Genomic DNA, 14,895 nt, shown 5'->3' with positions numbered 1-14,895 from the left:
AAGTTAATCTAAGTTTAAAAGGAAGAAAAATTTATGTCTGTACATCAGAAAGTGGAGTTGTTGGACAAGCTGGGGAGTCACCAAAGTGCGGCATCATGAGGCAGACGTTATGGCATAAACGAGTCGACTGTGCATTATATTAGGAAACTAGAAGGGCACTCTTCAACGTCACCAGATATGCCTCCAAACATATTATTACATCATTATACATACTTGTACCAAGTTTGATTTAAATCCCTGAATTCAGATTCAAAATATTAAATAATTCCGGATGTCGGATCATGCATCCGATCAGGTTGAAATTTAAAACTCAGATTCCCCATGAATACTAGATCATAACTTTGAAGTTTCACGTTGATTGATAAAGTGGTTCAAGAGAAAGAAATTTTTTAACATTTCTGCTGAATCCAATATGGCTGCCAGACCATGTGACCTATAAATTATTCATGAACACACTGGTATTCCCAAAGGTTGGTAACATGTGGGTGAAGTTTCCCCTCAATCTGTCAAACAATTCTGGAGAAGATTTTTAAGGTTTATTCTTCAAAAAAAATTATAGCCACCAAACCATGTGACATATGACATCATATTTGGATAACATTTTCTTCCCCATGGATAGGCGATCATACGTGTAATGTTTTGCCTCAATCTATTCAGCTGTTTCAGAGAAAATATTTTTAAAGGTTCTTATGTTAAAAAAAAGGCTGCCGAACCAAGTGAGCGATGTCATTATTCCCCCCCCCCCCATACATTTTAGCCTGAGATGACTCAAAAATTTTCTTTCTGATCACATAAAGCATTTGATGTATGCAATTATGACCTCTTAACGAAACCACTATGACATCAACAAACAAGGAAAAAAGACATAAAATATCATAGCCCCCGTAGTTTTAGTAATTTTGCTGTACAGAGTTAAATCGCTAGCCCATATTTATTTACAACTAAAATGGCCACGAGTCTACGAGTTGGCCATCTTTGAACATATCCCAAAATAAGGTAAGGTGCAAGTGTATGCCATTGTATACTGTGCTTGTGCCAAGTTTGAACAAGATTGGTAAATGTAAGACTGAGAAATGGTTGGGGACACATTAAGTAACAAAATGGCCACCAGTCGGCCATCTAGGATCTGATCTCAAAATAAATGACATGCTTATGTAAGCTCTCATTCATTATATGTGTACAAAGTTTGAACAACATTGGTAAATGCATGTCCGAGAAATGATTGAGGACATGTTGAACTTGGGGTTTTTTTACAACGAAAATGGCCACCAGTCTGTCATCTTGGAACTGATCCCGAAAACAAATAACAAGTATATGTAAGCCATCATTCCTTATCTGTGTTCTAAGTTTAACATTGGTAAATGCATGTCCGATAAATGATTGATCCGATAAAATGATCCGATAAAACGGCCGCCAGTCTTCCAGTCAACCATCTTCTATCAGATCACAAAATACAGTGAGGTGCCCATGTATGCCATCATGTGCTGTGCTTTTGCCAAGTTTGAACGAAATCTGACTGTGCATGTCTGAGAAATGGTTGGAAACATGTTTAAGTACCAAAATGGCTGCCAGTCGGTCACCTTGGATCTGATATCGAAAACAAATGACTTGCTTATGACGGCCATCATTCATTATGTGTGTGCCAAGTTTGAACAACATCGGTAAATGCATGTCCGAGAAAAGGTTGAGGACGTGTTCAAGATTGAGTTTTTTTTTTTTATTAAAATGGCCGCTAGTCGGCCATCTTTGATTGCATCACGAAACAAAATGATGCGCATATGTGTCCCATCATGAGTTGTCTTTGTGCGAAGTACGAATAATAAAATTGGTCCATACATGTCTGAGATATGATTGTGGACACACGCACGCACACGAAAATCGAGACCAAACCCATAAGTCCCCGTTTCGGACTAAGTCCAACAGGGGCTAAAAATCCCACTTATTTGTCATGGGGAGTACTTCACATGTGACAAGTTTCAATTTTTTCCATGGAGTGGTTTTGGAGATACGGAGATCCAAAGTTTCTTTTTTCCAACATGGCTGCCACACCATGTGACCTATGCTATCATAATTATCATTAAAACATTCCACATGAGCATTCGCACATATGGTGAAAAATTCGTTTCATTCAGACAAGCGGTTGCAGAGAAAATAGAGAAAATTAGCATGCATGTACGGACGGACGAACAACCCGAATACATCATGCCACCGGCGACTTCGTTAGCAGAGGCATAAAGAGGACAAAGCATGAGGACTAGTGTGGAAGGAAGTTCCCCAAAGAGTGCCAAAGTGTCATTTATGACTCATGATCCCAAAATGGCAAAAATGGCAAAAGCCTTAAGCCTGTGGATTGAAGATTAGGAGCAGAAAACCATTCCCCTGAGTGGCCAGGCCACACGGGAGAAGTATTACATTTATAATTACATCGTGGAGTAAATATATTAATCACACGTTTATTACACATTTACATCATTTCTTCTTATCTAAATATGATTATTCACACACCAATCCCCCCCTTTATCCCAAGAGCCTCTTCCCTCTCTGCAGACCTTGATAGAATTATGAGCTGATCAAAGAATTAGAATCACAAGGAAATTAGATGCAGGTGGAGGTCATTCAGCCCATCATGCCTGCACCACATCAACACCGCACCAATTTATCAACACAATATCAAATGAAGAAAATGCAAAATGTTTTTTTTTTTAAATCAAGTGTTTTTTGTATTTTTTTTTGTTTGTTTCCCCCCCCCCCCCATTCTTTTCAGGGGAGAGGGCTTCGGCTTGGGTAAAAAAAACACACATCAACCACACCCCACCCTTTGACAAGACCTCCACCAACAGCACTTCGTACACATGCACCCAATCACCCATCAATGCTCAAACTACCAAAAAGTCCTGTCAACATCCATATACCCCTTCATCTATAATACTTCCAGGTACCTATCCAATTCTAATTTAAACTTATCTACTGTTTCTACTGCGACTACCTTTTCAGGGAGACCATTCCATGCATGAACGACTCTCTGAGTAAAAGACCCCGCCTTACTACCGTCTTAACTCTCCTCTTCTTTACTCTCAAGCTATGGCCCCTGGTCCTATCACTGTCTACTCTGCTGAATAATTCATCTGCACTTATTTTATCTATACCTTTCATTACTTAAACATCTCAATCATATCTCCTCGTAACCGCCTCCTTTCTCGTGTATAAAGCCCCGTCTCCTTCAGCTGCTCCACATAGCTGGGTCTAGCGAGGCCCGGAATCAATCTTGTCGCCCTACGCTGAACCCTCTCTATGGCATCTATGTCCTTCTTGAGTTGTGGTGACTAAAACTGCACACAATATTATAGATGTCGCCTTCACTCAATTCCTGTACAATGTCAACACCACCTCTTTTGATTTATAAATGATCCCCCTCCAAATACAATCTAAAATCCTATTTGCTTTACCTTTCACTGCATGGCACTGTGCCGACTGCTCACCTCCCATATCTATTCCCACCCTCCAGATCCTTCTCCTCTGTGACACACTCCAATATTACCCCTTGAATCCTGCAATCTCTATTTTTATGATTCTTTCTTTCATGTACAGTGGCCTTCAAGATCAATGGAACCAAAGGCCTTCAAGATCATTGGAATCCGTCCTTCAATCCTGAGAAATCTCACACACTCACTTGTCTCTCTCTCTATTCTGGCAAACATTACCATCTATTTTCTTTAAAATCCTCTTCAACAAGCTCAATCGCTCAAACCTTTGCATCTCACTATCAGCCATGACCTTTCTTGGTCAACACCTCTAAGTAAGCCTCCAAAGCCAGTCTCCGACTGGGCATCCTCCATCATGCAAAGTCCTTCGTTGGCACACCTGAACTCTTATTCACCTACAAGGCCTTCAGATGCAGCTTGATGAAGTACTGCTCTCCCCTTTGGGCTGATACCTCTGCCTCACAACTTGCTCAGCTTGATGCAGTAGAAACAAAGGCCTTCAAGATCATTGGAATCTCCCGCGATGAAGCTGAGTCTGTGGGCCTATCATGTCATCGCAGATAGGTCGGTGGTCTGTCTGTCTGTCTGTCTCTCTCTCTCTCTCTCTCTCTCTCTCTCTCTCTCTCTCTCTCTCTCTCTCTCTCTCTCTCTCTCTCTCTCTCTCTCTCTCTCTCTCTCTCTCTCTCTCTCTCTCTCTCTCTCTCTCTCTCTCTCTCTCTCTCTCTCTTGCACCCTTTGCTCTATACATGCCCCCCCCCCCCCCCCTCTCCCCATTCCCTGCCCTAGGTGTATGCAGGGCACACAAGGTCTGCCAACAACTCTCTTCTGGTGAAACTTCCAAAATTCAGAATCACTACTTACCTCGACTCATTTGTTCCTCATTTCTCACGTCTGTGGAATCAACTTTCACATTCTCTTCAATCTCATTCTTCCCTCTTCATTTTGAAGATAGCTCTTCACAAACCACCTCAGATCCCGCATCCAAAACCATGATATTTTTTACCTTTGTTAACTCTCATCAAGCCCACCTCTTTCCAACCTTCTTGTCCTGATCCGTTCTCTGCTCTATCTCCTCCACGAGCCGCAACTCAGGATATGCAATTATGGCGGATCAGTATCAGTATTAGCTGTTTCACCATTCACTGTGATCTCAGGGCCATAACTCCTGTGAATGGTGACAATTTACCATATTGTGATTTTTGAAAGAAAGTACTCTCTCTCAAGGGTAAAAGAACATTAATAACACCAACAACAACAACAACAACAACAACAATAAAGTAGCAACATGTCTCATCTCAGGGATCACACAGTGTCAAATGAATAAACAAGTATATATGTATATATATATGTATTTAGATATAGATATACATATATCTTCTATATATTATTATATATTACTAAAACTCTCATCTTGTATGTACGTATGTATATATGTATGTTCCCAAAATACAGCCAAAACGGTACACGATAGCGCAAAAATTTTTGGGCCACCTTACTCACTATTCTCCTGCGGTATGCAGTATCAAGTTTCGTTCAAATCGGGCAACGAAAAAATTATTTAAAAATCAATTCCCGATTCAGTCAAGTACTCTTCAGGAGAATTTGTTCAATGGTATAGTTAGTGGTATAGTTCGCTGGAGCTATCTTGTTTTTTTCTTTCCTTTTTAATGAATTTTTTTTTATCAACCGCTGTCACAATGGGAACCAAACGGGTTCACGGGTCGTCTAGTTATACTTAAATATCTGGCAAATGAATTTTGTTATGTTTTTGGGGTGGATGGAGGGATTTCATAGAAAAGGTAGGATTGTATAGAGTAGCTTGGCCTGTAAATATGTAGGAGATATCTCAATGTAAATTAAGGAGGGAAACTGTGAGCTTTCGTGCTATGTGTCACCACTTGGGGGGTGGTGCTGTGTTGAAAAAGGTAGGGTTTAAGGATAATTTCTCCCAGCATGTGATTGCCCCCATGACATTCTCCTATGTTTTTGCATTTCAAGAGTGGTGATGAAAAGGGATCACATCCTAAAAAACAACAACCAAGCTGCACGTCCAATCAGGCAAGAAACCCTGCCTCCAGGAATGACAGCAAGCAAACCACGCCCTGGAGTGGATGACTAATGGGCGTGACGTCAGATTGGAAGAGCGGTGTTAGATTCGGAGCGGGACATGAAGGAGCATAGGACAGAAGCAAGTGAGGTTTCAGTGGTTGGAAGAGAAGGGCATTGTGGCTGGCTTTCCCTTGATATGGTGAATAAGGCTGCACGATTCTTGTGTTTGTGCTGAGGCGAATTGGCTCGCATGGTGGAGCAAGACGCTGACCATTGACTGTTGGCTGGGTTGTGTGAGACCAGCCTCAAAGCTTCGTGTTGTACCATTGGGGAAGGAGATGGCGCCATTTTGCAGAGCAGCGGCGTTGGCAAGTGTGATCGACGAAAGAAGCTGCATGGTGGTTTCTGAGCCCTGGTGTTAAGTTTGGCCACCCAAATTGCCTCCTGTACGTTTTTTCCGCCCAAAGAGCGGCTTGGCGTCATTTCGGGTGCATTTTCTCGTGCAGTGACGAAGTGGTTTGGCGACCTTCAAGCTTTACAAACTCATCTCTGGGCACACAGCTAAGTGCAGGGATAAAGGAGGGATTTCTTTGAATTATTCTGTCCCCTTGTTTACATTAAACTCTGTGTGGAGGTGCCTCAAAATTAGATTTAGTTTACCTCATGTTCCGTTGTTAACATCCCGTTTTGAATTATTACCATTGTAAATATTTGATTTATTTTCATTAAACCCCATATTTATTTAAGTTGCTTGTGTTGTCTATTTGTTGTGGGTTCAAGTATAAACTCGTGTGCCTCCGTCCTTGCCTCCGTCTCTTCCCGCGCGTGCCATAATCTCCCGAGAATCTCGGCTGTTCACCTCCAAAGGAGAACTGTTCGGCTATCTGTCCAGGTTGGGGCTAACCCCCTGGACACGACGATATGTATATGCTTAATAAAATAACTTGAGATTGAACACAGATACAGATATTGATTCGACAATACAAAAAAAAATTAAGCACCTGTGGGCAGCAGACCGTGAGTACGTAGGTAGCTGATGGCCATTCTCATCACTGAAGCCTTATCAAGGCTGGCAGACAAGCCATGTGTTATGGGAAGTTCTTGAGCCAGCTGTGAAAACACCTGGGTCTCCTTGCTGCGTCGATATCTCGCCGCATCACGAGACTTCTCTTTACGTCGTTCAGATGTTCCTCTATAAAGCAAGAAGAATATCAACGTTCAAGAGGAAAAAAGAAAAATCAGACAAAGAAATAGGACAGGGTGATTTCTTATTCGAGAACTCAAATAATTCCCATACACGAAAAACTATATCAGTTAGGAACCTAATATTTTGTGTTACATGTTACATATTTTGTGTTACATATTTTGTGTTACATGTTACATATTTTGTGTTACATATTTTGTGTTACAGCCTAATGTTACAGAAAGACATGCTTGTCAGGATGGAAGGGACAATGGACGGTGTAAAGTATCGGAGAATCCTTGATGAAAACCTGTTTGAATCAGCCATGAATACGAAACTGGGTAAGAGATTCACATTTCACCAGGACAATGATCCGAAGCACAAAGCTAAAGCCACACTGAATTGGCTGAAAAAGAATAAAATAAATGTTCTTGAGTGTCCCAGACAAAGTCCTGACTTGAACCCAATTGAACATTTATGGCGAGACTTGAAGATTGCGGTCCAACGACGATCCACATCAAACTTGGCAGAACTAGAGCAATTTTCACATGAAGAATGGGAAAAGATTTCACCATCTCAGTCTGTAAAGATGGTAGACACCAACTCCAAAAGACTCGTAACAGTCATTGCTACAAAAGATGCTTCTACCAAGTACTGACCTAAGGGGCTGAATACTTTTACAACCAGTGTATTTTGATTTGTACATGTTATTTACAGGTATTCCCGACATGTAACCTCCTTCAACTATAACAATGTTTAGTTTGATCTCTTGAATTATGAATGAAAAAGTTCATTTGGAAAAACTGTTTATACATAATTCAATTCATCTAAATGCAGCATTATTGGTAGGGGGTGAATGCTTTTGCAGGCTACTGTACCTGAAGTGAAACACACATAAAAGGATATTTATAACATGTATATTGTTATTTGTTATTGTTAATAACAATATTGTTATTGCTGCTGCCGTCATGGCTGTGGTTGTTGTTTGTTTGTTTCTGCCATTTACTTTTAAATATTTTACAATTTCTTGGAGAAATATTACTATATAAACTAGAGTTCATAGAACATGATACCCCACGCAGTGTTTAAATTTATACAAGAGGGCCCTGCCGTTCGTGGGGGTTACATTCTTGAAAATCTCTGTGAACCGCAGATCCACAAACGTAGGGGTTAATAGGGAAAATAGGGTGAGGGACTTCAACTTTAAAATTTGTCCAATCTGCACCCTTAATTTACATGTTTGTGCATCGTTTTGTGCTATTTAATTTTAATGAATAAAAGGGTTATTAAGAACATAAAATAAAGTTTTTATTTTTCCTGTAATAAGAACATAAAATAAAGTTTATTTTCCTGTAATAAAAACAGAAAATAAAGTTTATTTTGTTCAGAGTTATTATTATTATTGTTATTATTATTATTATTTCATATGCAGCCTGTGGCTGCTCGTATCACTCCTGGGAGCGTGGCTACACTGCTGATGCAGTGCCCTCTGTTCCCAAAAAGCTGGTACTCATTTTTCCAACCTCTGAAGGATGACAGGCTGATGCAACCCACCTGGTGTTATTTAACGGGATAATAGAAGCTCCAATTCAAGATCCACAAATCTTAAGCCAGTCACTTTAAACCGTTAAGCCAACACCAAGCTTGTTTTCCTGCATGAAGAACAAAAAATAAAGTTTATTTTCTTGAGTTATTAAGATCATGAAACTTACCTTTAATAATACCGAAATGATGATGGCGATGTTGAAGATGGCGATGATAAAGAAGAGTTGATGGACATGATAATACATGCATGTCCGTAAAGGTGGCTTCTTCTTTACCCCCGAAACGCATGGCATGCACTCTAATGCTATACATCGATGTATTTCATAATTCTTGGAAATATTATGAAGGTGATATGAATTATAAGTCTTCGAGTATATAATTCAATTTAAATGAAGGCTTAAAGAGGTTTAAAAGCATGCTAACTGTAATTCATGGACCGGTGTTTGTGGATTTGTTTGTTTATGTGTTTGTTTGTTGCGATACTCCTACAGTTCAGGGCCAATTGCATCCAGACTTGCTACAGAGAATCAGCATCACCCCAATTAATTTATAGGGGTGTTTTTAGCTTTGCCTGTGGTCTTGGGGGTGGGGTAGGGGGCGAGGGGGGGGGAATGAAAATTTCATGTAGCGCTGCCTCCAGGTGGGGGTTTACATTTTCCCTCAAGTATTACAAACCTCCATTTGCAGCACAGTATTCCTGTCCCCACGTTTTCCAGTTCAGTGAGGTGTTTTGAACTATAAGCAGTAGGTGTGTTTTTGCCTCATGCAGGTAACCCGTGTTATTTATTTTTCCGATAAGGAGCTGTCACTTGCCTATACACTGCCAAAATTAAGGTCTGGGTCAGAAGAACGTGTTGCATGCTTGGATCAAGATCGCCAGTAGAGTGGGTACTCTACTCGTATAAATAAAAGAAATTCCCAGTATTACCACCATTTTCTCCAGTGGCTATTATTGTTGTGATGCCGGGTTCGGTGGCGAGGAACGACCGCGAGACAGAGCAATGAGGCCGTCTCCCACCGAACACCCAGAATTAAAAGGTCGTTACCCCAGATAACTCTGGAGTCGACGGGTCACTTAAAGGACCGTGGTCGCCAATATTTTGACGGCGTGAGATAGGGTCCACTTGTCTATTCCAATTTACCTAAGTACTCATGCCGTCTAGCTACTGGGGAAGCCACACCCTCGGCCGACTCTGTCCGAACCGAGTCGCATTTACCGACTCGGGTCCGGCGTACCGAGCGGAAGTTACCAGAGCCGCGCCGGTCCCAATGACAACTTACGGCACAAACGGCCTCACTACTTCTCAAGCCCGCACCGTGCTGGGCCAATGGTAGAAACGACAGGCCACGAACTGGAACATTTAACAGATATTTATTTACAATAGGGAGGGAGACACAGAGCAGAGTTATCCGAATAAAAGAAATGCAATTTACAATGAACACAGGCACTTAACAGTCTCTACTTACAGGAAGGACGCCACACACACACACACACACACACACACACACACACACACACACACACACACACACACACACACACACACACACACACACACACACACACACACACACACACACACCTGTGCCCAATTACATTTTTTACTGTGAGTAAACCAACTCCTCAACCCACCACCCGTCTCCCCAAAGCCTCAACATCTCCCTCTTAACTCTGTCCCATCTTCGCTCTCCCCTACCCCCAACACCAAGGCCTCACCCTTCCCCTCTGAACCTTAAGACATCAATCCCCTCCCCACTTCTAACCTTCAAACCCCCTCTCTTCCACCACCACAACTCCTCAAACACCACCCTCCCGAAAGTCCTCAACGCCCCTCCCCCACTCCCCTAAAACCTCAACATCCTCCTTCCAAATCTGTCCCATCTTTACTCAACCCCGCCCCCCCCTCCCAACCCCAACTCTGTTCTCCCCTACTCATCCTCATCCTGCTCATAAAAGCAAATGGGCATTCCCACATCAACACAGTGAAATATTTAACACTTTTCCCTCCCGTCATGCTATTTCTGACTTGACAGAAACCTGTCATGGTTGCTTGGCTAACTCACAATTTCAAGAGAAAATAGTCAGAAATGATAGTAAAAACCTCCGTATCTTCCATGGTTAAACTTCTGCTGAAGAGAATGTCACATGCTTCTTTTGGCGGTGTGTAAACAACCGACCGCTGCCTCAATCGCTGATGGCCCGTGCTCGTGGCTCGTCTTCACAAGGCATGTGATGCCTATCAGCTCAAAGTCCTTTCAACGGTCGCTTTGGTCATTCTACACTGAAGGTAAAACTTATATGGAGTGCACAGCGATTGTAAATATGACCGCTCCATAGATGTCTTGGACTTCAAATAGCAGTAACCACCAACATGGTGGCCATAGTATCAAAATTGTGGATGGAGTCGGGCGAACTGTCCATCCAATGGGTGGAATTTGGACGCAAGCACACACACAGACACACGCCTCCTTTTATAGTAGAGGTAATTATCAGATGCACAGTGAATTGCCTTATTTAATCAAGTGGGATGAAACAAAATGACAGAGAAAAGTAAATATCCAGGAATGAGAAGGGGAAACAAATACAGTTATCTGGTTCCACGTCGATCAGATCTTAGTGATGAGCAACGATTAGAAAGAAAATACTTGACTGTTTATAAGAGAAGATAACGACATGAGAATATTACAAAAAACTTTGAGGGATTGTTACATTTGGAGGGTGTATGTATTAGCTAGTATGTTAAGTAAGCATGGTGCATGTGTTCATGCAGGTTAAAACATTATTTGTAACCAGGAACCCATTAGAGTGAAGTTGTTCTGTTTTTATATATTCCTGGAGGGGCAGTACACTTGACATTGGTATTAGATAGGAAGGTGTTTCGGTATTAGATAGGAAGCTAACAGCTTCGTGTTTGGGTTGATAAGCCTGCCTCTGGGTACAAAGCATCCAGGGCAGCGCCGATCATTATCAGGACCCCCAAGAGTGTGCTACCATCGGCACCCTGCAAGGCACCACATCATTGGTTCTGGCTGTTGCAGTGAAAACACCGGGTCTGCGTGGCATCACCACAGAGGCAGCGACGTGCCACTTCACTGGCCGGATCCAGACCATGAGCACAGAATGTTCAGAGGAGCAGAACATGGCTGCGGGAGGAGAGGATAAAAGGGCCTGTACACGTGCACTTTTCTCTCTTGTCTCCAGACACTCTTCAAGCTCTCTTGGCACCTTTCAAACTCTTTGGCCAGTCAAGCTCTCCGGCCAGTCAAACTCTCTTCTTTACCTTGTTGGACGCTTCTCCACCCTGCTGTGGTCCTGCAGCTGTGCGCTATTGATCGGTGTGGAGCAGTTGATTGATCTTTCATATTTTTTTTTAAAGAGCATGCCTGCCCCCCTACCCCACACCTCACCCCAATTGTGAGTGAATGCTGAATGATTGTGTGCTTGTGGCACCATAGGTCAATTATTCTGCATCAAGTGCTTTTCAATTACCAAATCGGGAAGTGTATATATTTCTTTCCCTGTATCTGTGTCAGTCTATGTCTTGGGATTCTCCGTTTTTGTGATACTGCGGTCTCTTTAAATAAACTGTTATTCCGTAAGTAGACATGTCGTATGATGACCCGACATTGTCATCCTCATGCGTGCAAACCATTTTGTCATGATTTTGAGTAAATCCCTGGGGAGATATAAACTGGCAAAGTGAATTTGTTTTCCGAGACTAGCAGTCTTTCGATCAGAGCCTGGGGGTAACCACGCTAACAGCTCAGGCATGATCCCTTTTGATTTTGCCCATCCAAGCAGCACACCACTTCGGCACAGAGGGTCTGCGTTAACAGAACATCAATGCAACAGTATTATAGGCAATTAACAAGCTAGATGTGAGTAGATATTTTGAGATGTAAGGTAAAGGACAAGGAACCACAGTTTCACATTAACTCAAAAAACAGCAAGGATAATTCAGAATTACCCACAAATAACCAAGCATCAAATTTCAACCCACACAATTTTGAACTTGATTCCAGTGGTATGAGGTCAAGAAGACTATTGCTCCAAATCCCTCTAAGTGTCCTTGACAGCAGTGCATGCAATGGATAATATCTAAAATTGATGCAATGTTCTTTTCCACAGAATGGTCTAGATTTTAACGAATGAGATACAAATTCGAGATTGGAGACAATGTGGGGAGCGATGTGCAAATTGTGCCATTCGTCAACACGATTGGTTTCATGGAGGCAGCCTGATGGTACAGGCTGACACTCAGGTTCGCTGAATAATTTATCTGATCATTTTGAGGGATGGTTTAACTGGTTTCAGATGCTGGGATAAGATCATTATGCCTAATGAGATGATGAAATCAGTCATCCCTCTGGCCCAACTTCATTTTGGAGGACAATAGCCATCGACACCATGCACAAGTTGTCAATGCTACATATCCTATGTAGGAGTGTTTGTGGTCACCAAGTTTCCCAGTGTCTTGTTTAAATGGAAGTAGTGCCGCTTGAAGAATAAAGCAATGTCCGACGGTGTGAGTTAGATTGTCTTATTTGGTCTATAATAATACATGGTCAATGGTGGTTTATCTTACAAGGTCAGTGGTGGTCACACATTAAAGCCATTCTGAGAATGTAAACTTGCCTGTGATCATTTGTAGACTGATGTCATTGCCAAATTGCACACTCATTCCAGACAGCAATGATGTTTACACACAATTTAACTTTGGTTTCCACCGACATGTTTTCTAGCAGAACATGAATACATCAAAAAGTAGAATGGGCAATCGGGAAAGCGCATACCTCTGCCAGGCTGAACAGTTTACATTTTGTATCCCATTGATGGGCCGGATCTGGATCCGGACCTGAACCAAAATCTAATCGGCTTGTTCTTGTCGCCTAACCAACTCATCCACCTAGTTTGGTCATATGGCGTTGACAACGTTATGAAATATCATGCTGTATATCGTTTTTAGCCACATCTCTCAATGGTGAAGAAACACTTTTGAAATTAAAAAATTATCGGATCCTGATCCGGATCTTCACCAAAATCGAACCAATTTGTCCATATAACACATATAATCTGCCCACCAAAGTTCATCCCAAACCATCGACAACTTTTTTGAGATATCCTCCAAACAAACAAAGAAGAAAGACATCGTGCAGAGCACGATACTTGCAAAATCGATTCACAAAATTTTACCATTAAAATAATTTGTGGTTGAATTCAATGACCAAATATACAACTCCTCTTCAAATTTCAAGACAATTGGATGAAAATTGACAATTATAGAAATACGGCCTATATTGAGACCTTTTGGTCTATGTTGACGTCATAAATAATGCAATAAGTGGTTGAACTAAGTGACCTGAAATGCAAATCCTCTTCAAATTTCAAGTTGATTGGATGAAAATTGAGGATTTTAGAAACAAGACATAGTTGTTGAACTTTGGCGTATGTTGACCTTGTGACTTCAAAAACAATAAATAGGCTTATTTCTGAAGACAAACTCTACCAGGTGGTGAAGTGGCATGAAGATAGGTTTAAAATTGTGATCTGTAGGTGATTGACATACAAACAAACAAACAAGGAAGACGTCATGCATAGCACGATTCTTGTGGAATCCAAAAAACAAATTTGACCTTAAAATAATTGGTGGTTGAATTCAATGACCAAATATGCAACTCCTCTTCAAATTTCAAGACAATCGGATGAAAATTGAAAATTTTAGAAAGCCGTCCTGTGTCTACCTTTTGGTCTGTGTTGACCTCAAAACCAAATGGTGGTTGAATTCAGTGACCTGAAATATAAATCCTCTTCAAATTTCAAGTCAATTGGATGAAAAGTGAGGATTTTAGAAATTTGACAAAGTTGACCTTTGGCCCATGTTCACCTTTTCACCTTTTGACTTCAAAAACAATAGGCTTCTTGCTTATGATGGACTCAACTGGATGTTGAAGTTTCGTGAAAATTGGTTTAAAATTGGAACCTACAGGCGGTTGACGTATAAACAAACAGAGAAACAGACAAATTAAAAATCACTCAGTGACACTTGGCGAAATGCAACGGCACTTGGTAGAGCACATACCTCTGCCAGGCTGAACAGTTTACATTTTGTATCACACATAAAGGTCGGATCTGAACCCGGACCTGAACCAAAATCGAATCCGCTTGTTCTTGTCACCTCACCGACTCATCCACCTAGTTTTGCCATGACTCATCCACAACTTTTTGAGATGTCACATACATAGCTTTTGGCCCCATCTCTCAAAGATGAAGAATCACTACAAAAAATTCTCAGATCCGGATCACGATTCGGATCTTCACCAATATTGAATCAATTCGTCCATATCACACACCCCACCTGTCCACCAAGTTTCATTTGACTCCATCCACAACTTTTTGAGATATCATGCAATATCGTTTTTAGCCCCATCTCTCAATGGTGAACTTAAAAATGAAATAATTCTTGTATCCAGATCCAGATCTTCACGAAAATTATGTGTTGCTGTCCTTGGTCAGTCACTTACATCTCCACTAATAAATTTCAAGGTGTTTCAGTGTGTCAGTGTGTCTCCTCCATAATTCCAAAACCATGAAACCTATCAGCCTGAAACTTTGCAACCAAACAAAGAAAACTCCAC

General features: G+C 41.4%; 1 protein-coding gene across 2 annotated transcripts in view; it reads right to left on the bottom strand.

Annotated features, from left to right (window-relative positions):
* LOC147023648 (endothelial PAS domain-containing protein 1-like) overlaps window positions 1-14,895 on the bottom strand; it is a 161,584-nt gene that overhangs the window by 102,934 nt on the left and 43,755 nt on the right. The window contains exon 2 of one of the 2 annotated variants that reach the window (XM_085889283.1): window positions 6,533-6,723. The exons of the other annotated variant lie outside the window; for it this stretch is intronic. Coding sequence (XP_085745409.1) covers window positions 6,533-6,723 — 191 coding nt within the window. The remainder of the gene's footprint in view (window positions 1-6,532; window positions 6,724-14,895) is intronic. 2 annotated transcript variants of the gene reach the window in all.

This window comes from Eptatretus burgeri, chromosome 7, assembly GCF_056783735.1.
Source record: "Eptatretus burgeri isolate ZD-2024b chromosome 7, Ebu_testis_v1, whole genome shotgun sequence".
In the NCBI taxonomy this organism is placed as follows: Eukaryota; Metazoa; Chordata; class Myxini; order Myxiniformes; family Myxinidae; genus Eptatretus; species Eptatretus burgeri.
The sequence above is the reverse complement of the archived record's forward strand: the minus strand, read 5'-3'. Positions and strand labels throughout refer to the sequence as shown.